We start from the raw sequence: 22156 nt of genomic DNA on the forward strand, positions 1-22156 counted from the left end.
CGCTGGGGGACAACAGGGAAAATATGGAGCTGCTCAGAAAGGGAAGTCCTGGAGCTTCTGCAGCAGCACGTGGCTGTCCCGAGAGAGACCCAATGGGAAGCAAAAATCCACAGGGGAATTTCGGCGGTGTTTTTGAGGAATTGGGATGATTTTCCAGAGCAGCTGCAGAGGAGGACCAACCTCTGCAAGATGAACATGTGGCTTTGGAGTCCCAGGAAAGGAAAGCAGAGCTGGGAGAGCTGCTGCCTTTTTCCAATTACCCAAGCTGCTCTAATAAAGATATTGCTTCTCCCCACAGCCCTTCCCGTTCTAATCTTGCCGTGTGAGAAGGCATCTCTGAGCTAGGCAGGGAGATAAGTGCTGCAGAGCCCCAAGAGCTTCCCACCAGCGACCTTGAACAGAGCTGCTCTGCTCAGGAGGGAAGATAAAGCCCAGATGGTTTTAGTGCTGGTTTGAATCCCTTTTTATAGCCTGAAAGTGAAAGTCTGCAGGTGACAAGGAAAACCCTCGGTGAACTGAAAACCTCTGACACAAGCAGAAAATTGCAAAGTCCTGAGCAGCTGTGCAGGGAAATAAGGGCATCTGTGGGTGAGGAGTGAACCACAACCTGTGCCAAAGGTCAGGGACAGCAGAGTTTCTGGGATGGGGACCTGTAAAATTGTTGCCAGTGCCTCGATTGCCAAGATGCACACATGGCTGGGGAGCAGAGCAGGGGGATGAAGAAACTGGAGGAAAGGGATAGGAGATAAGGATAAGGAGATAAGGAGAGCAAATCCTTGACGCTGGTATTTAGTGGGACATGGTGAAGACAGCAGCACTGCCAAGGTGGTCCTGTGAGCCTGGCAGGCCAACCAAGAGCAGAAGTCAGACTGGAGGCTTGTCCCCACTCAGTTTCTTCTGTCCCTCTGCACTGAGACGACCCCAAGGATATGGCTGGAAGGTCAGGATAGCAGCCAGGACTTGCAGCCTGGTCCCTGCAGCATCCCCCACCCACACAGGACCAGTCCACGTCCTGCCACCAACCCTCCTTGAGGGGCTTCTGTCGTCCACGTCATCCACCAACCTCTGCCCATTCCCTGCCAGATGTTCCCAGAATCCCAATTCTTTCCCTCCAAAATGTGATCAAAAATTCAAAGTTGTGCAGCCACCTCCAGGACCAAACTCCTGCATTTCCCACACATCCCTGAGTAAATCCATTCATTCATCCCGGGATGTGCATATCCCCTGCATCCCCCAATGCGTGCCCCCACCTCTCCCCCATTCCCCCCTCGCTCTCCCCGCTGCTGTCCCGGTGCCCGGAGCCGTGACCTGCCGCGGGTTTTGGGCCGAGCCAGGAGCTCCCTGCCCCGGGGCCGAGCTCCGGAGCGCTTTTCCAGCTCCTCCCTCCCGACCGCGGCCGCGGGGATGGGCGGTGGCGGTGGCGGAGGCGGGCGGGAGCGGCGCTCCGCCCGCGGGGCCGGGCGGGCCGGGCCGGTGGGAGCCGAGGACAAAGGTGACCGTGCGGGAGCCGTGCCCCAAAGCCCCCTCAGCACCCTCGCACCATCCCACCCCGGATCCAGCGCTCTCACGGCCACCACGGCCACTCGCGTGTCGTTGATGCTGGTGACCGCCGCCGACCGGAGGTAGAGCCCAGGTGAGTGCAAAGTCTGGCACGGCGAGGCCACTGGCGATTAGGGGACAGGAGCAGCGGGTGACAGGGTTCATGGCCACGGCTCTATGGAGCGGCAGCCAGATCCACGGCGCCGGCCAAAACCTTCCCTGCGCGCCGCGGGGAGGAGCGGCGCGACACGGAAAACGCGGCGCCGGCGGGAAGGTCACCTGTGCCAGGTGACGTGAGGCACCGCACAGGCCCTGCCTGGGGCTCCTCCGTGGGAAAACACTCTACCGGGGTGGTGGTGGGGGGGTGAACCTCGTCCCAGCGCGCCTTGGGCAGCCAGAGCCCACCCGGCATCCAGCCCCTTATCTGGGAGCGCGCTTATCCCGGCTATCCCGCCGTTGTTTATTCAGCAGCTCCATTTCCTGGGGGCCAGGGCTGCCGCCAGCCAGCACGAACAAAAAGGCGATGGTTCGTTTCCGTGCAATGAAGGCGCAGCGCTGAGCACCCTCTGTCCCCGCAGGGCGCGGAGCCATGAAGCTGAACGAGCGGAGCTTGGCCTTCTACGCCACCTGCGACTCCCCGGCCGACAACTCCGGCTTCCTCTACAAGCGCGGCGAGCGGCACACGGCCTATCACCGCCGCTGGTTCGTGCTCAAGGGCAACATGCTCTTCTACTTCGAGGAGCGGGACAGCCGGGAGCCCGTGGGCGTCATCGTGCTGGAGGGCTGCAATGTGGAGCTCTGCGATTCGGCCGAGAACTTCACCTTCGCCATCCGCTTCGGCGGCAGCAAGTCCCGCACCTACGTGCTGGCGGCGGAGAGCCAGGAGGCCATGGAGTCGTGGGTGAAGTCGCTGTCCCGAGCCAGCTTTGACTACATGCGGCTGGTGGTGCGGGAGCTGGAGAAGCAGCTGCAGGAGATGAGCCGGGGGCTGCCCGGAGGATGCGGGGGCTCCCAGGACGCTCCCGGCCCTTGGAAGGCGAAGCCGTCGGGGCTGGAGCAGTCCCGGGAGCGGCTGCCGGCTCTGCCCGCCGTCCTGCCGAAGGAGAACGGCTGTGCGGTGTGGAACAACGTGCCGGGGGCCGAGCGGCTGCCCGACACCTCTGGCTGCGATGGGCACGATGAGGAGGGGACGCCGCGGCCGCCGCCGCTCCCGCCGCGCCGGCGGGTGTCGAACGGCAGCGGGACAGCGAGCGCCGGGCCGGCCGTGGCACAGAGCCCGTCCACATTCTGCCGGCTCCACGAGCAGTACAGCCGGGAGGTGGCCCGGCTGCGGCGGGACTGGCAGCAGAAACAGCGTGGCTCCCAGCCCTGAGCGGTGGATGAGCCCTGGGAACCTACCAGGAGCTGGGGCAGCGTGGAGGTGGCCGTCCTTGGTGCTGGCCATGTCCCCTCCTCACCCCGGGGTGTGCAGACCTGGCTGTGGTGGTGATGGACGCCTGCTGGTGGTGCCAGGGAGGGCTGGGCACCAAGGGACACCAGTGCTGCTCTGTGATGGGGAAATGGGCACCACAGGGGTGCCCTCCAGCCGTGCCCCCATGTGGGTTTGGGGTGCCTCCCTCAGCACGAGCAAACTCCAAACCACTCACTGCCTGAGGCCTCCTGGAAATTGACCTCTGCTCTGGCTCTGCTGGAGCCTCTTGGTGCTCTTGCGGTGGGATCACACCTTGGCAACTTCTGGAGGAGGATTGTGATGGGATCTCGCCCGCCTGAGCTCCCGTGTGGGTTCCACAGTGGAGAGCCTGCCACCGACTTCCCCTCCTGGCCCAGCACAAGGCTGAGGTCGGCTGAGCTCTGCCAGATCCCTCTGCTCCAGCAGGATGTGGTTTGAAATGAAAATATCAGTGAGCACAGCCCTTCCTTAATGGCAGCAGCAGCTCCGCACGCTCCGGGGAGCTGGTGACGCCCAGCCCCGGGCATTTCACAGGGAGCAATTGCTGCTTGCAGCCTGGATGGTGAATATGGGGGGGATCAGACCCTGGGGGAGTTCAGCAGCTGCAGGCACTGCTTTGCTGGTTGGTATTTTGGGACAGCACATCACCCCCATGCCAGCTCACTAAGGGGAAGCATCGCTCGTGGTGGCAAATGGGAACGTGTGTGTCAGCAGCAGAGCGTGAGGAATGATTCATGTGCCAAACCAGAGCAAAGCTGGTGTCTCATGCCTGTGTTTCTATCTTATTTCCACATCAGAAACTCAAGCTGCTGGCCCAGAGGTGGGGTGACCCACCCTGGAGCAGGGGGGAGCAGTCAGGGTGCCCTGGCTTAGGGCTGGGTGGCTCCAGCTCCCTTTGCTCCCTTGGGACAGGGACAAGATTTTTCTACAATAAAAGTTGTTTCAGAACTTCCCTCCCATCCATGGCCCTTGTTTGTGCCTGTCAGTCTCTGGGGAGGGGGGTCCAGGTGGGAATCAATGCTTTATTTTAATCCTTCTTCTGTCCCCACCATGTCTCTGGGGCTGGTCAGGAACTGTGTCACCTGGAGGGGACATGGCCAATGCCAGGGTCTTGCAGTGCCCTGGAGCCCCACATCTGCCTGCAGGGATGGGGTGAGATGGGATGGGGTCACTCTGGGAACATCAGGACACCCAGTGCCAGGGTGGTCCCATGTCGGGGCGTCTCTTAACCAGGACAAAATATCTGTCCCCTTGTTGATGCCACACAGGGACCAAGGACTCTGCCCTTCTGAAAGTGGCCAGCACATCCCCATGTCCCTGCCCACACATCCCACCTGCATAAATGTCTCCAGCTTTTCTTTAACACAGGGTGTGGCAGAGGCTGGGCAATCACTTCTTGGGGAAACTGAGGCACAAAGCCAGCCAGGGTCACCTGCTCACCGAGAGCCCTGCAGAGCACGGAGCCTGTCCCTGGCCAGGCACGGCATCCCCCATGGAATTTGGCATTTGGAGCAGTGCCAAGGGCAGCCAGGGTGCAGCTGCACCCGGAGCTCCCAGATGGTTCTCGTGGCTCCGTCCTTTGCCGCAGGGGAAGATCCTGGTTTCCATGGCAGCTGGCACAGCTTCTCCAGACGTTCAGATATCCATCAAAAAAAAGTCCTTCTCAACATGTTAGCTGACAAACAAGCTCAAACAGATATGCAACATATGGATTTATTAATTCATCAGACACAAACAGCCCTGCCTGGTGTCAGGAGCTGCCGACTTGCCCAGCGACGTTGGCTCCGAACAAGAGCCGTGCTGGGGCACAGTGCCACTGGCACTGCCAGGCTGGACAGGGCTTTGGGCAGCCTGGTCTAGTGGAAGGTGTCCCTGCCCATGGCAGGGGGCTGGAGTAAGATGATCCTTAAGGTCTCTTTTAACCCAAACCATTCCAGGACACAATGATTTTGTGAGAAACCAAGCTGAAACTCACGCTGGAGGGTGCTGAGCTACCCCAGGGGCAAGACAAACCTGCAGCAGGGATGAGCACAGGAATTTCATGGGGCAGGATCACACCCTGAGCTGGACTAACCCCATTTAAAACCCTCTTTTTTATCCCCCAGTCACTGGGATAATGAGAGATCTTGCCACAGTCCCAAAGCAAAGCTGTGACTTCTGAGGGTGCCGACACCAGGCACTGGGCAAGTGTGAGAGGGGTTCCCATTCCATCACCTCCAGACAAAACACACCCAAGGCCAGAGTCGTATCCAACTTCTGTATTTAGTGGCTCTTTACAGAACTTGTTCCTTCCAAAATTGTTAAACAAAGTTCATCGATCTCATAGAAACTTTTGAAGTACAGAACATGAGCCTAACAAAAAACGTGACCGGTGTGTCCCGCTGGCTTTCATACAACAGGAGTGCTCAGGACTATCCCAAGTGCTTCCTCAAAACCCGTTCCACTAAAGCTCCCTCTAGCACACAACGGAGAAGGCAGTCAGAGGTCACACCTCCACCTTCCACAGCACGGTGGCAGAGCAGCCATGGGCACCCTAGGGTTTGTCAGGGCAGGAGAGGCAGGCAAGGAGAGCTGTGCCCTCACCCAGCATTGCTGGTCCACTACCACCTGAGTACAAAAATACCTTCTATTCTGATAAAAACATCTACAGTGGAAAATCAGTCAATGGGAGCCTGGCAGGGCCTTGGTGGGCAATGGCTGATGCTGTGTGGGCAGGGGACAGGGCAGAGCAGCCCAGGGTGGGACACTCCACATCGTTTAAAGGCATTTTGTTAGCAGAGGCTGGCTGGAGGTGGTGGGGTCAGGGAGGTGACAGGGATGGTGCCACCACTGGGCTCCTGTGTCTGCACAGGATCAGCCCTGGAAAGCCAAAGCTTGGTGATGCTTTGCCCAGCTCAGGGTTGAGCTTGCCCAATTTAGGCAGGAGCCTGCCGTGACATCCCAGAGCTCATCCTGGCATCACTGACAACCACTACCTGGGACATGGCTGTGGGAAGGGGATGCTCTTCTTGCCCAGGTGCTCTCCCTAAAAAAGTGCTGGGCTGTGATGCTAGAGCACCCCAGTGGGTGGGTGGCTCATGATTTTTGGGTGCTCACCTCAAGCACTGCTGCTCCAGAGCCAAAGCTCAGAGGCTCCATCTTTCTCTTTCCTGAATGGATGGGGAACTGGGATGCCACGACGTCCATCCCCAGCGAGCTGGTACCATCCTCAAGCACCATACCCAGGGACATTTTCCCATCCCACTCCCAAAATCCCAAGCTCACTCAGGTTGCTTTCTTAGTTTTGCCTCATTTTCTCTCCTCCTTTGGGAGCTGGCACGAGCTGCACCACGGCAGATGGGAGCTGCCACCGGGCGCCGGCTGGAGGAAGCGCGAGGGACGGCGTTGGGACCATGCTACATCTTGTTCCAGAAGGCTATTGCAGACATTTCTACAACATACACAACCGCACGGGACATTCTGTGTTACAAAGGCTTCCAAAAACATAAACCACCAGAACTAAATACATACTCGATGGCGTCGGGGGCTTTAGAGTCTTCAGGGACTAGGACGCAGTCTCTGGCTGGGGCAGAAGCGATGCAGTGTCTTACAGACAGGGGTGGAAACTGCAAAAGTTTCTTAAATTTGGTCAGTCTCATAGTGCTTCTTGATGGCTTTGCTCAAAAAGTCTTTTCTGTGGGTTGGTTTTTTTTTTTTTTTTGTTTATTTGTTTTTAATCTCATCCAGTGGCAAACTACAAGACTTCAGTGTACATTTAATGACACGACTGCTACATCATCTTGATTTTATAGCTATCTTTAATATCAAAGCAGCTTAAGCTGTTAATAAATTCCAAAGTATCCTTTTATTAAAATATCTAAAAGAGGTCTATAAATATTTTTTGTTTTTTTTGTTTTTCTTTTCTAAAATTGTTCCCAGTTTTTCACATTTAAAACAAAGCCAGAGGGGTGGGGTGGATTCATAGAGAGGGGTCCCCTCTTTTTTCACGGGCGCTCCTCTTCCGTGGCGCCGGCCACTCGTCACCTCTCGGTGCACACTGCATTTATCAAAATATATATATATGTGTGGGGGTGTATATATATATTTGGGGTGTCAGGGGGCTCAGAACTCCCACTCGAGGGCCTCCTCACGGTTGGCAGCCCGCTCCAGGCGGTGGATGATGTTGTTGAGGTTGGCCATCTTCTCGTGGCGCCGCTGCACGCTGGTGCTGAGCCGGGGGCCGGCAGCCGGTGGAAGCGCCGGCGACACCGGCCCGGCAGAGGATGGTCCTGGGGAGGCTGAGCCGGTGAGGCCGGGCGAGGAAGCTGCCGAGGGCGACGTTGGGGACACCACCAAGCTGCAACGGGATGACCCCGCCGAGGACTGGGAGCTGTCGGGTGCGCGGCGGCGGCGGAGGTCCCCCAGTGGTGGCACCGGCGCGGCCTCCCCGCCGCGGGAGGCTGGGGGCGGCGGCGTGGGGGGCTGCCCCCCGCTCCTCCTGGGGAGCTCCGGTCCCTTCGGCCGCTCCGGCTGGGCTGCGTGAGTCCCGCCGGCGGCTCCAGCCGCCCGGATCCCCCTGCTCCTCCTTCACCTTCACGGGCACAGCGGCACAGGGGGGCTCGCCCCCCACCAACACGGGTTTGCGGTCCTCGGGGTCCGAGTCGGGGCTGTGGGGGGCCCGGCGCCCGGGGATGGCCGTCCCGCCACTCTGCTCCGGGTCTGTGTCATTGTCCTGAGCACCCTCCACCAGCATCTCTCGGCGCATCCGTGACCTGCGGGACACAACCATGGAGGGGTGGCAACAACCACCCATAGCCCCGTGCCATGTCTCCAGCCAGTGGACAAACTGTCCATTGCAATGTCACCTAGGGATGAAACCTGTGCTGCTCCCCAGGGCTGGGCTGCTGTGGGGATGGATCCCGTGCTCCAGCAGCGTCCATAAGGCTGTCCCCCTCTGCAGAGATCCCACTCTGGGGTGAGCAGGTGGATGTGAGCATGGAAACCACTTTAGATGCTCAACATGACTTGGTCAAGGTAGCCAATACCACCCACCAACCTGCGGACCTCCCGTGGGTCTGCACCACTCATCTAGGGAAGAGTGACGTGGAAGGCTGGAAGGGGAACAATGACACCCCCTCTGTGTGACAGCACCCCCAAAGCCCTGGAGTGCCCGTACCTGTAGTTGTGGAACCAGTTGATGACGGTGTTGGTCTTGAGGTTGAGCTGGAAGGAGAGCAGCTCGATGGTCTGCTGGGAGGGATATGGCTCCAGCTGGTAGGCTTTCTTTAGGGCTTCCTTCTCCTCTGGCGCCAACACCACCCGCGGCTTCTTGATCTGGAGCAGGCTGAGGTCCTGCGGCGGCGCGCTGGGGCTGGCGCACTCGGAGCGGGCGCTGGGGGACTCGCTGTCCGAGCCAGCGCTCATCAGCCCGTACCGGCGCTTCAGGTAGGCTGCAGGAGAGGACACCCAGCTGGCACTGCATGCCCCCCAGCCCAAGACCCCCCCTCAGCCAGTGGGATGTGTCACCTAACCCAGCAGGGCCGTGTCACCCCCGTCCCTCACCCTTCTTCTCCAGCTTCTTCATGTCGCGCAGCTTCTCCACGTTGTGGGGGTCGTTGAGCCAGAGCTGCATGCGGACGAAGGGCTCCCTCCCCTTCAGGCTCAGCTTGTGCCACGGCTTGGGCCTGGAGAGGAGATCGGACACCGAGCCCTGTGTCAGGCCCAGGATGCTCTCCCCAAACAGCCGCTGGCCTGGCAGAGGAGAAGCAGAGGTGGTTAGCGGGGTAGAGCAGCGGGACGGGAGCTGCAGTCCCCCTGCAGAGCAGGTGCACCCCATTTCCCAGCCAGCATCCTCCTGGAATTCTCATGAGCACCCACAGAACAATGTCTGGGAGGGGGGGGTTTCATCTACAGGAATTGGGGTGCTGGATCCATGCAGTCTCACCAGCAGCTCCCAACAACCTGGGCAGAGAGAGGGCCCGCACCTAAATTGTTGTCTGTCAGCACCTCCTTGACCTTCTTGGTGATGGAGTAGGTGTCCAGCTCGGGGGACATGGCGACGATCTCCTGGATGCCCATGGGGCCCTGGCTGTTGGGATACATCTTCCCGCCCAGCGCTGGCGTCGAGCGGCTCTCGGGCTGCTGGTTCTCCTTGCTGCTCTCCAAGGCCAGGCTCAGGGGCTCCTGGCAGCCCTTGTCGTGCTCTGAGGGGCTGGGGGGCGGCGAGGGGGACGGCTGGGGCTCTGCTGGGCTGGCTGTGTGACACCAGGGCAGAGGGGTCAGCGGGAGGGGACAGGGCAGGGAGCAGGAAGGACATTTGGGGGATGCCTGTGGCTTTGCCCTCTAGAGAAGAGGGACACCAGCCAAGCTTCTCCAGTGGCTACCAAGTGGGAGATGGTGGTGGTGGAATAATTAAAGAGAGAAAATGCCACCAATATAGCACAAAAAATCCAGCTTCTGCTTTATGTCAGGCACAAAGCGCAAGATTTTTGATGTGGCTTTCCTTTTATTTTTGTTTTAAATGAAGGGGGTTGGGGATGAGAGGGGCTTCCCAGGATCTGGGTGTTGGTATTGGAGTTGGCAGGGACAGCTCTTCCCAGTGCTGGGGTGGGCACAGGACAAACTCACTGGGATGCAGGGGATGGACACAGAAGTGGTGGGGACACTGATGGCACATGGGGACAGTGATGTCACTTACCCTGGGAGGGTGTGGGCTGCTGGCTGATCCCCTGGCCCAGCTGGTCTGTCAGCCAGAGCTGCATGCGGATGAAGGGCTCCCGACCCTTCTGTGTCAGCTTGCTCCACGGTTTGGGCCGCGACAGCATGTCACTCACACTGCCCTGGGACAGTCCCAGCACCTGGGCACCACGCAGGTGTCACCCATTGAAGGTGGGCTGCACTCCCCCAGTGCTGGGAAGCCGCCTGCCCTCCACTCCCGTGTCAGGGGAGGGGGAGCAGGATGCCATCCACTGCCACCCACTGCCACCCACTGCCCCACAGCATGTCTGGACCCTCTGTCCCCTGCCATGGGTGCTGATGGTGGGTTCCCCTGGGACACCAGTGGGGTGGGAGGCTGGTCCCCAAAGTGCTCTGTTTAGGGGACTGAGCATTGATGGGAATTGCCACTGACCAATTAGTGGTGGCCACTGGGAGACTGGGCTTGGGTCAGATCCTGAGGACTCAGAGTCCTCCAAGGAGAAAGAGACCAGGGAAAAGGAAGACTCTGGAAGGAGCTGGTGAAGGCCATCAATGAGCCCCAGGCTCTGGGTCATGGAGCAGAGGGGACACCAGACCCCCGTCCTCCAGGCTGGTACCTTCTCTCCGAAGATCCTCTGGCAGATGCCGTTCTTGGCCAACTTCTCCTTGACCTGCCGGGTCAGCTCCAGCGTGTCCACCTCCCTGTACATGTACATCTCATACTGCTCTGGCGTCAGTGGTGGCACCGTTGGCTTCAGGGTCCGTGGCACGTACGTGGGGTAGTAGGACAGACGCCCACCAGCCGCCGGCTCCGCGCCGGCTCCCTCCGCCTTCATCTCCGGCAGCCGCTGGGGCTCCTCGTCCGCCGGCTGCAGCTCGTCCTCGTTGGTGCCGCCCTCACCGGGCTCACCCCGCTGCCAGCCCCGGCCGTTGGCCATGCTGGAGTAGCTGGAGGAGGAGGAGGACAGCGAGGGCGACACGGAGGTGTAGGGCCGGCTGAGCAGGCTCCGCTCCGACGCCCAGTGCTGGTCGAAGTAGGAGCCGGCATCGCCAATCTCCGACTTCACCTTGCGGATGATGCTCTGGACGAAGGCGGCCGGGGAGAGCACGGCCAGGGGCGTCTGCGGCGGGCCAGGGCTGGCCCCGCTGCCCTCCTCCTGCTTGACCAAGGCAGGGGTGATGTTCTGGCTGACGGTGCCCAGCGTGGAGCGCTCGGTGGGCGCCGTATCATTAAAAAAGCGTCCCCCCCGCGCCCGCCGGCCCCCGACTCCATGTCCAGCAGCGCCTGCTGCTGCGCCTGCATCTCCCGCCGCGCCTGCTCCAGGATGCTCTTGATGGCGTCCTCTGAGCTGCTGCTGCCCGCCCCGTTGGCCACTGCCTGTGATGCTGATGGTGTTTTGGGCTCCCCTGCAGAGAGAAGGGGTGAGGGCAGCCCCGAGGAGCAGCAGACATTGTTAACTGTGTGGCCACAACTCAAAGTGTGGGAGGAAAGTGGTTTATCCCAATCTGGTTTGGAGCAGCAGCATCCACAAAGCAAAAGCATCAACAGCTCAACTCAAAGCCAACTTCTTTTTTTGATGATTGCAAAATAAATCCCATTACCAACACTGCGATAGACAAACATGTTTGTTTTCCCTGCCTGTTTTTCCACCGTTCCCGTCTAATTTAATTCTCCGGGATTCTGCTTTCTCAGCAGACTACCTGTTTTAATGTATTTCATTTCTTGTAATTGACTGTGAGAGCAGCTGCTTTAATGATTCCTCGTGCCAGATGGATCCTGAATACTCATTTAATCATCTGGTTTGGGGCAGGGGGGAGGAAAAAGAGTGCATCCAAAGTTTCTGAAAGCCCAGATCTGAACTCTGCTGCACAGGGACTCTTCCATCCCACATGGTATTTCCTTCCAACATGCCCTAAAATTCTCCATGGATGTCAATGGGTGAAACACCCCGAAAAAAAACAATTTTTGGGATGAGACCCACAGCCACAGAGCACCCAGCCACTGGCACCCCTTTGGGTGCTGCTGCCACAGGGCAGAGCAGGGACTTGGCCACCCCTGGAGCCACCCCCAAGGCTGCACCTACCTCCCTTCTGCGACTCAATCTCCTTTTTTGCCTGCTCCAGGATGCTTTTGATGGCATCGTCAGAGCCGGTCTCCGGTGTCCTGATCCGTGGCGTGATGCTACCTGATCAAAGAGGCAGGATAACAGCTTTGTCACCAGCGCTGGTTTTACAAGATCTGCTTGTATGTCAGGAAGTATTTACTGCTCCTCATGTTCGGTTATTTTTAGGGATGCTGGTTTGAAGACAAATGTCACTCCCGATTAGTCGCTACCAGAGCACAGGGAGCCCTGGTAGCCCTGGCTGCCAGCTCCTGCCTCTGGCACAGCATCTCCCACCACCTTGCTCATCCCAACCAAGGGCACCCTCTCCCCACCAGGAGCAGAGACACAGGCACAGAGACCATGTCCCCAGCCCTGGCACTGTGCCCTCCTGGCTGTGCAAGAGAAGTGTTAATGATGGATCAGATCCAGGGGATAAACCAGAGCCCTCCAGGCTGAAGCCAGCAAGTGCACGGACCATGGGTGTGCATTGTCCAGTCCTGGTGCCACCACGGGGACTCGAGTGACCAGCTGCCACTGCTGAGATGTGGCCAGCAGCCACTGTGCCCAGAGATGGGAGTCACCATTCCATGACAGTGCCAACACCGCGCCAAGGTTCCGCAGCACTAAAACTTCATTATTTTAATGAAATATTCCCAAGCACATTGATTCATACGGCACAGAACAGCCTAATGAATAATTAAATGGCACTTGTCAGAATAAATGAGTAAAGCACGCCCGGGGATGCAGCTCCACAGCCATGGGTTGTTGTTAATTGCTGCCGTTTGCCAGAGCTCATCCCACCCGGCAGCCAGCTCCATCCCAGCAGGGAAATCCCGGGGTGCCACTGGTGGGACCAGCATCCCAGCACATCAGGGTCTGGTGAGCCCCCCTGCCACGGCAACGGGCACCCCAGGGTGAACTGGGGTGCACTGGGAGGGGGACAGGACCCGTTGGCCAGGGCCACCCCAACCACTCACCTCTCTGGCGCACCTGGATAGTCCTCAGGGCCAGCACGTTCTGCTCGTCGGACAGGAACTGCTTCATCTTGATGAACGGCTCCTTGCCCTTCACCGTCAGCTTGTGCCAGGGCTTGGGCCGCGCCAGGATCTCGCTGACGGAGCCCTGTGACAGCCCCAGCACGTAGTGCCCGAAGACCCTCTGCCCAATGTTGTGCTTCAGCAGCTGCTCCTTCACCTGGAAGGCGATTTCGGCCGTGTCCAGCTGCTCCTCCTCGCTGGAGCTGCCGGCGCTGCCCTCGGAGGGCTCGCCGGGCGGGCTGGTGGCACTGGTGGCCGGCACGGGGACGGGGTGCACGGTGCTGCTTTTGGCCCCGAAGAAGGAGGAGGGGAAGGGCGGTGCCCCGCTGCTGCTCTCGCTCTTGTAGCCGGGCAGAGGCAGGTGGGGGGCCTTGGGGTCCCCTGAAAGCCGCTCAGCCCCCGGGAAGGGGGACAGCGAGAAAGTCCGGGGACCGTCGGGGGCCACGCCGGGGCCAGGCAGCGGCGGGAGGGGAGTGGGGGACGCGGGGTCATCAGCCGGGGTGTGGCGGGGGGATGGGTACGGCTGCTCCATGCCCAGCGGATCCTTCCCTGACTCGTCTTCGGAGTGATCCTCCTCTAGAGATGAAGGACAGAGAGGGAGACACACTAGAGTCCCCCTGGCCACGGCTCAGGCACAGCCCTGCAGCCAAACAGCTCCTGCCTCAGTTTCCCCAGGCAACATCCCACCCCACCGCAGTCAGGCCACCCACATTCCCAGGGGTATTCCCAGCAGGATGCCACAGAATCTAAGGTCCCTACCAGTGCTGGCCAGCAGGCTGGGCTTCTCCAGCAGGTGCTTCTGGGAGGGGTAGAAAGCCTCCTTGCCCAGCAGCAGGGCCTCCTCCGCCTTCGAGATGCTCTGCAAGGAGCCAAGGCGAGATGGGGACAGGCGGCGGAGGCACCGTGGGCAGGGCTGGCACAGCCCGGCCAGCGCCTCGGGACGCGCCACGGCACTTGCCTGGGGCAGGCTGCAGCCAGCAGAGGCCACCTTCATCGCCTTCAGGATGCTGGCAGGGAGACAAGAGGGTGACATGGTGGCTGTGTCACAGCTGTGCTGCTGGGACACTGGCAAGGCAGCCATGGGCGCCGGTCAAGCCATACCTCAGCTCGGTTTTGATCTCCTCGTAGTCAGCCTGTGCCTGCAGCTTCTCCTCCAGCTTCTGTGGAGCAGAGGAGGGGACTCCTTGCAGCCAGCTCCTGGTGGCCACACAGCACAGCCGGACCCGTGTGCCCCACCCCTGGCATGCCCCAAGCCCCCGCGCGCGCACCTCGATGGCCTCGTTCTTGGCGGCCAGCTGTCCCTCCAGCTCGGCGATCTGGGTGGCAGAGGACTCCTCCAGTTCCTGCAGAGAGCTCTGGAGGTGCTGCACGTCCTTCAGGAGCCGCAGGATCTCCCGGTCCTTGGCAGCCAGAGCTGCCTCCAGCCTCGACCCTGAGCACATGGAATAGTTCACTTTGTCCTGCTGGGAGAGGGGACACTGTCAGCTCCCGGCCACCCAAGGTGGGGACAAGGGCCACCCTCCCCATTGGACATGTCCCCACAGGAAGCAGGGCTCAGTTTAGTGCACTGGGGACACTGGTGACAGAGCCCTGGGGAGGGACAGACCTTCCTTCTGCCCTTAAAGGTCTCCCAGGTGCATTTCAGTGCTGTGGGGGTGCATGTCCCCTTCTCTGCGGGAGGCTGAAGGGCAAAACCAGTGCCACCACCTCAGGGTGGAAACACTCCTCAGGCATTTTGGGCTTGCTCCCAAACACAAAAAGGTGCTCCTGCATCAGCGGGGTGCTCCCAAGTGCAGTGGGATGCTCCTGGCTGTGACAGATGCTGCCAGCTGCAGGGGATGCTCCCGGCCCCAAAGGATGCTCCTGGCCCCAAGGGGGGCTCCTGCCAGGGCTGTCCCTGGCCTGAGGGGTGCTCCTGGCCCCAGGGATGCCCTCACCCCCGTGGTGCCCGTCGGGGAGCAGCAGGCCAGGCGCAGGGAGCTGTTGACGGCCGCCAGCTGCTCCCGCAAACTCTCCACTTCCCTCTGCGCCGCCTCCGCCCGCTGCAAGAGAACAGAGCAGAGCAGGAATCACACCAGGCACTGCAGCTCATCCCACCCCACACAGGGTCCAGGGTCTGCCCCAGTCTGTGCCTCTCCCAAGCACTCCCACCTCCAGCATCCTCAGCCCAGCCCAGATATTTAAGTTCCCCACAGGTATTTAAGGTCCCCATGTCCTAGCACAGTTCCTGATCCCAATCCTTCAGCACCGGCTGCAGACCATCTCCAGCACATATTTTTTTTTCCACCCAAAAGGATGGTTTTATTCACACAAATTGTTCTTTAGACTTCTTTTTTTAACCACATGCATTTATTTGTACCTACATGTTCAGAATTAAAAAAAACCTAATTAAGAGGAGTGGATAAGACCAAGAGAGATTACACTGGAATCTAACACAGGAACAGTGTGGGCTCCTAAAACACCCGTGAGAGGCTGGAGGTGACAAGTTCCAGCTCCAGCAGCCAAATGGAGCCTGGCAGAATCCCAAATACACCCTTGACCCCATACATGGGGCATGGGGTCCCACCAGGGGGAGGAAACCTGAGCTGACCTCTGTAGGGATTCCCAATCCTGGTGCCTGTCAACCCCTTATGAGTTTTGGGGACAGACATCCAGGCCACACAGATGCTTGGGGTGCATGCAGCACCCTGGGCTCTGCAGGGCCAACCCCCCAGCCCCTGCCAAGTCAGCTCCTGGCTCACCTGGTTGGCTTTTTCAAGGTTGGTCATGATCATGGCCACTTCATCTGCCCTGTGACAGAAAACAAGAGGTGTCAGAGGGTGTGGGGGCACAGACACGGCCCAGAACATGGGCAGGAGGCTGAGGGATAAGGATCAGGCTGTGGAAATTATACAACTTTCAAAATTTTTTTGCAACTTTAATCAGGGGCTTGTTTGCCTTTGCCCAGGGGGAGGAGAACTGAAGTTTCTCCTCAAAAGACTCCCGGGGAAGAACTGGGGATAGCCAGGAGATAAACAGGAGATAAGTGAACGTTAACAAACATTTCCCCCCTGGTGGGTCGGACACACTTGGTCTGGGAAAAGATCGATAAGAGAACCCAAGGATGAGGACCCAATTAGCATCGTAGGTGAAGGGATTAATAACCAGTAGGAGATGGAATACTAAGGATTGTGCCATTTGAGACCAATGAATGTGACTTTCTGTGGGGTTTTTATGTACAAGTACATGAAAGGTCTGGTACAAAACCAGGTGTGATTGAATGATTTTCACTGCGCAACCCGGGCATGAGTGGATGAAACTATTTCTGTTGCACATCCCAGCCAGAATAAAGCAATGCCTTGGTTCTCCAACATTCAAAAGATGTTGGAGAGTTTGTGGTTTTCCCTCAGTTTCGGTGACACCACAACTCAGGATGTTCCTGCAGGGGCTTGAAGTATCTCAGCTCCTCAAGCAGCACCACGGACATGTCCCAGCGCTGCCAAAAGTGGCTCAGCTCAGCTCTGAGCACAACCCAGCCCTGCTGGGAACTTACTTGGACGCCGCTTCCTCGTCGTATTTACAGCGCAGCTCCAGCAGCTCCGTCTGCGTGGCCTTCAGCGCTGGCAAGAGGAAGAGGAGGGTGAGCTGTGGGACAGGGGCTTGGCCCTGCGTGGTCAGCAGCCCCTGTCCCGGCCCCACTACCTGCGTGGAGCACTTTGATCTTCTCCTCTGCCTCCCCCAGCCGAGCGGCCAAGGTGACCTGAGCTTCCTGCAGGCCCCTCCGAGAGACGGGCACCAGGGATGGACCGGGGGCACCGCCAACCCCACAGCCCCCCAAAATCACACAGAGACCCCTCACAGAGCCCCCTCCTCTACCCCATCACTCACTGAAGCCAGGAAACTCCCACCAGTGGATACCAGGATGTGTCCAAGCTGTGTTACCCTTCAGTGTTAAGGGGTAACATGTTCAATGTTTATTGCCCCAAGTGTAAAAAAAATCACTTTGGGTTGAAAATGGTCCTTGATCCCTGAGGTTGAAACCCCTCTGAGGGGGGCATGACAGCCTACCCCCACCTGTAATCAACTGGAGGAGGGGGAAGCAATCAGGGGAAAGTTATTCCGCATTATTTATAGCCTGCACTTGCCAGGAACTTACTCACAGAGATCTGCAATTTAGGGTTTAAAGATTCTTCATTTGTTTCCCCGGTGCAGCGTGTTAAGGAATAACAATGAAGGCACCAGAGCCTCCGAATTAAAAGGTCATCTCATGAGGTTCACACAGCGACCTGGATTCAACCCACCAGTCCAAGCAAAGCCTGGTATTCCACGGAAGGGGACAACAGAGGGACCTGTCCCGGCTGCGCCTGTGCTTGCTGCTTCCCCAAAACCATCTGGGATGGGGATGGACAGACAGACGGACAGACGGACACTGGGAGAGTCTGGTGTTGGGTTTCTGAGCGTGATGTGACCGCTCCCAACCGGACAGCAAAGGGAAGGAGAAGGGGGATGGATGGACAGACACCCCCGTGCAGGAGCGGGGACAGAGCCCCGCGTCCTCACAAAACCACCCCACTGGCGGCTCTCACGTACTTTTGCTTGTCTGCCTCATTTCTGTGCAGCGGGGTCTCTGTGCCGGGCGCTTTGCCGTCGGGGCCGGGGAGCGGGGGCTCGGCTGCCGGCGACCTCCCCTGCCTGCGCTCTGCGGGGGGACACAGGCACACACACGGCTGCGGAGGGGACAGCAGCGGTGGCCAGGGGGCAGCTCCTGGCCCTCCCTGGGACCCGCCCTGCATCCCAGGGATGCTCGGAGGCGGCTGCCCCCCTTGCCCAGCCGGGCGGTACCTTTGGTGCTGCCGAGCTCCGGGTGCTTCTTCCAGGGCCGGCTGAGATCCTTGAGGGGCGGCGGCTCCGGCTCGAGGCGCTGGAGCTGCTGCAGCCGATCCTCCAGGCTGCGGGCAGCCTCCAGCACAGGAGCGGGGTCTGCGGGAGGTGGGATGGGCGGTGAGCAGCAGGGATGGCCCCCCAGAGGCCCTCTCCCACCTCCCCGTGCCGTGGGGACACCCCGGGTCCTGCCTTTCCCAAAGCCATGGGGACACACCAGGTTCTGCCTTTCCCAAAGCCATGGGGATATCCTGAATTCTGCCATTCCAGGTGCCATGGGGACAAGCCAAGTCCTGCTTTTCCAGCAGCCATGGGACATCCCGCTATTCTAAATGCCATGGGGACATGCCCCGAGTCCTGCCTTTCTAGGAGTCATGGGAACATGTCAGGTCCTGCTTTTCTAGGAGCCATGGGGACATCCTGCCATTCCAGGTGCCATGGGGACACCCCCCAAGTCCTGCCTTTCTAGGAGTCATGGGGACACACCAAGTCCTGCTTTTCTAGGAAATGTGGGGACATGCCATGTCCTGCTTTTCTAGCAGCCATCCTGCCATTCCAGGTACCACGGGAACATCCCTGCCTTTCCCTGCCAGCCCCGGGGCAGGGAGGGACGGGCTGGGGGCATGGGGACATCACCTCCCCGGGCATGGTGGCTCCTGCAGGGCTGGTCTGGGCACAGACAATGGAGGTTTGTGCCGAGGTAAGCAGGTGCATCCGGAGCCGTCCGTCTTCCCTCTGTCAGCATTACACCATCATTAGCTGGTGTCTGCTCAGCGGGGTGTGCCATTATGTCTCCCAGGGCTGATGTAATTATACATTGACATAATTAACCCAGCAAGCCCATTAAGCAGGCCAGCTAAAAATTCATCTATAATTATTTGTTGTGTGCATGCTAATGAGTCCATCTGCACTGCCATTGTACAACATGAACAAATTAATTTACAAGTCTGGATTTTTTAATAAGTTCAAGAAAATGCCTCCTATTGAGCCAGGTTAATGTAGGTTTGAGGGATTTTTTTTTTTGTTGGGGTTTTTTTCATGGAAAAGAAAGAAAATAGATTTGAATTCTCCAGGGTCAAAAAGTTAGGCAAACAGGGAAGTGGGATGGAGTTGGGCATGCTACCGTACGGCACGTGGCAGGCATCCAAGGGTGAAAGATAATAACGGTGGGTGGTGGAAAAAAATTCCAACAACTGGCTGCCTCCACTCAGAACGGGACCCAGAGCAGCTCTGCTGCTTGGCAAGCCCCTGGCTGAGATGGAAGCGGGATGAAGGAGGCCATGTCATGGGATTTGGGGGTCAAACACAACACCAGACAACTTTGGGGTGAACCTGCCCAGAAGATGTAAGATTTGGTCCATGCCCACGTGGACGCTCCTTGCAAACAAGAAATGCCAAGGCTGTACTTCTCCAAATGGGATTTGGGGGTGGTCTGTCTGCTCCACTGCTGCCCTGCCATCCCACACCATCACACCCCACAGCATCCCCCCAGGATTAGTGACTGCCAGAGCAAAATCCCCTGGAGCATCCTCCACAGGGAATGTTATCCCTTCTTTCTGCTGGACATCACAAATGAATGGATGGAATAAGAGGTTTGTGCCAGGATTCTGGCCACGAGGATCCAGAGGCAGATGCTGAGTGCTGTCAGCTTTGTCACTGAAACAGGGACTTGGCTCCAGCTGGGACCCTCCTGGAGATGCTCATGGCATCCTTCAGCTCCTGGTGTGTCCCACTCAGCTCAGCATCCCCCAGGCTGGTTCCCCACCCAAGGGTGTGGGATGGCAGTGATGCAGCACAGCCCCAGCCAGCCTGGATGCTCCCACAGCCATTAATAACTCCCATAACTACATGAGAGGAGATAAGGATATGGATAATTAAACCCTGCACTCCGGGGGCTGCCGGGGTCCCCTCTGTGCCCCCCAGCCCTGGGGGTGTTGGCAGGAGGCTCCGTGCCAGCCTGTGAGCTGCCTCCATGGACATAAACACTGGGACAGGCCCTGTTTGATCCACACCAGCAACTCCTCCTGCCTCCAAGATGAGAAATAACATGGGAAAAATGGGTCTGAGTGATAAAGCTCCAGGGATTTTCCTCAGGTCAGCATTTTCCTTCCCATGAGCTGCAGCCCTCTGTGTGCTGTTCCCGGTTTGGAGCTGCCAGCCTGGGATGAAATGGTGGGAGCAGAGCTTTGGGAAGGGAAGAACAAACCTTTACAACAGCCAGGGCAGTGCAGACACCAAATTCCTGGCTGGAATAACTACCCTGAGCTAATGCCACACTGCCCACCCACTGGGAAACGCCATCCTCGGCTGTGGGGCTGGCTCTGCCACCACCTGTGAGATATTGGGGTGTAATCCCTTCCTCCATGGAGCACATCTTCCACTGGGACAGGTTAGACCTGACCCTGGCCAGCAGCACAGACGGGTGACACGAGGGACACGTGTGCCTAAACAGGGCCTGAGGGCACTGCACACTCTGTGGCCGTGGTGCAGGGTCACCCACCAATGGCACAGCCTGGGAAACAGCATGTCCCTGCCCTGGCACGCTGATCTATCCCTCCATACCCACTACATAAGCAGTTTATATGCATTAATTAAATAAATAAATACAAATATAAGTGCCACCACTAGCTGGCGTCGCTGGCCATCCTTTAGTGGCCCCGGCAGCGCTGCAGCAGGATCACAGAACCACAAAATATCCTGAGCTGGAAGGGACCACAAGGATCCAGGAGTCCAACCCCTGGCCCTGCACAGACACCCCAACATTCCCACCCTGTGCATTCCTCAGAGTGTTGTCCAAGTGTTCCCGGAGCTCTGGCAGCCTCGGGGCTGAGCCCATTCCCTGGGGAGCCTGGGCAGTGCCCAGCACCCTCTGGGGGAGAACTTTTCCCTGATACCCAACCTAAACCTCCCTGACACAGCTCCAGTCATTCCCTGGGTCCTGACCCTGCTCACAGAGATGGGAGCTGTCCCTGCACTGCCCCTCCTGAGGATGCTGTGCTTGGGATGAAGGCTCCCCTCAGTCTCCTCTTTTCCCCAGCTGCTCCTCACATGGCTCCTCCTCCAGACCCTTCTCCACGGCCCTCCTTTGGATGCTCACTAACAGGGACAGGGGCAGTTCTGAGCGCTGCTCACCTTCTCCTGAGCAGACAGAGCTGCAGCTGTATCCCTGGGGATCACCAGCTAATCCCAGTGCCAGGGCCATTCTACCCAGCCCATGTTCCATGCTGCTGCTGCCTGGCTCCAGGAGGAGCACAGGTCACCCGTGGTGCACCCATGGGACACCCACAGCACCTCCATAGCATTGTCACCTCTCCACCACCACGGCCTCTCCTCTGCCACCCCATCCCAACCTGCTCAACCACATCCACCAGCGCCCTACGAATCCCTCCACGAGTCAAAGTCAGCCTTAAATCAAATCATCCCCAACAACAATGACATTAATTATGCTTTTAACACATTTTACTGCTTCCCCCCTTCCCTTCACGCCACATCTGTGTGAACAATATCCAAAAGATTTACGGTTTTCTCCCGTAATTACAGACACACAGCCAGCTCACTTATCAAAATACTTGCTGAGCAATCAGGCTCCGTTACAGTCTCTGCCAGAGATTTGTGTTGACAGCAGCCATTCAAAGGAAAAAATGTCGAATCAGGACTTATGTGGCGCTTGGAAAGTATTCCACAAAGAGTTTGCCTGTCGGGAGACATGTGGACATGGAACAGACGGGGATGAACTGTGGGAGGGAGGATTTGGGGTGCAGGAGAGGAGCGAGAGATGCTGTGGAAAGCAGAGAGAGGAGAAGGAGGAGAGCAGAGAGCACAGGGAAGGAGTTTTGGGGCGTGCATGTGTGTGTGCATCCATGTGCAGGGGGGAGGAGCCGGCGGGTGAGCGCGGGGAGGTGGGGAGGGAAGATAACTGGGTTCTGCAAACCGAGCTGACATTTGGTTCTCGTAGCACAGGAGAAAATTTAATGAGGACAAAAATATGTCTCCCTAATTCCCCTAAGAAATCATTAAAACATTTTGTTATTCCTAAATGTCTGGAAAATGAATTAGTGGCCCTGCAGGAGCCTTTCCGCGCGTTTTCAGCCGTTTGCAGCTCTCAGCCCCCGACGTGCCGGGGGACGCTCCGTGCCTGGCGCACACAAAATCCCCCAAAGTGGGGAGCAGCAGGAGGGGGCTCCCAGCCCCTCATTTGTCCCTAGAACCAGCTCTGCCAACACAAACCTCAGGGCTGCCCCGTGCCTCAGTTTCCCCCTCCCAGGACGGGGTGACAGAGGAAGGATGTCCCCGTGGCTCGTGCTGCGAGCTCGGCCGTTTCGGTCAACTTACCGTCAAACAGACAAGTGGGAATAGCCGCAGTGTTACTACACGGGCTGAGCAAATGTATTCCTTTCCTAATGTCAAGATGCATTTGGCTCAGGGGCTGAAACACAGCGATGGCAAAAGCTGCTTCCTCTCCTCTCTTCGGCTGGGATCTCCAGAGCACC

General features: G+C 58.4%; 2 protein-coding genes across 2 annotated transcripts in view; one reads left to right on the forward strand and one right to left on the reverse strand.

The window, feature by feature from the left end:
- Window positions 1-1473: 1473 nt before the first annotated feature.
- On the forward strand, window positions 1474-3832 carry PHETA1 (PH domain containing endocytic trafficking adaptor 1). Its single transcript, XM_030959062.1, has 2 exons — window positions 1474-1633; window positions 2118-3832. The coding sequence occupies exon 2, from the start codon at window positions 2129-2131 to the stop codon at window positions 2909-2911; it is 783 nt and encodes a 260-aa protein (XP_030814922.1). The 5' UTR covers window positions 1474-1633; window positions 2118-2128; the 3' UTR covers window positions 2912-3832.
- A 1344-nt stretch (window positions 3833-5176) lies between these two features.
- CUX2 (cut like homeobox 2) overlaps window positions 5177-22156 on the reverse strand; it is a 61967-nt gene continuing 44987 nt past the window's right edge. Inside the window, 20 exon segments of the mRNA XM_030959061.1 lie at window positions 5177-7370; window positions 7372-7740; window positions 8145-8418; window positions 8531-8719; window positions 8953-9222; window positions 9666-9825; window positions 10282-10893; window positions 10896-11071; window positions 11749-11850; window positions 12747-13382; window positions 13566-13665; window positions 13765-13813; window positions 13908-13966; window positions 14075-14269; window positions 14744-14848; window positions 15548-15596; window positions 16339-16405; window positions 16488-16564; window positions 17376-17484; window positions 17628-17765. Coding sequence (XP_030814921.1) covers window positions 7091-7370; window positions 7372-7740; window positions 8145-8418; window positions 8531-8719; window positions 8953-9222; window positions 9666-9825; window positions 10282-10893; window positions 10896-11071; window positions 11749-11850; window positions 12747-13382; window positions 13566-13665; window positions 13765-13813; window positions 13908-13966; window positions 14075-14269; window positions 14744-14848; window positions 15548-15596; window positions 16339-16405; window positions 16488-16564; window positions 17376-17484; window positions 17628-17765 — 4016 coding nt within the window. The 3' untranslated portion in view covers window positions 5177-7090.

This window comes from Camarhynchus parvulus, chromosome 15 (assembly GCF_901933205.1).
Source record: "Camarhynchus parvulus chromosome 15, STF_HiC, whole genome shotgun sequence".
NCBI lineage: Eukaryota > Metazoa > Chordata > Aves > Passeriformes > Thraupidae > Camarhynchus > Camarhynchus parvulus.

What these genes read in the sequence shown, in the direction of transcription:
- PHETA1 (XM_030959062.1), top strand. Translation starts at nt 2,129, where the DNA reads ATGAAGCTGAACGAGCGGAGCTTGGCCTTCTACGCCACCTGCGACTCC.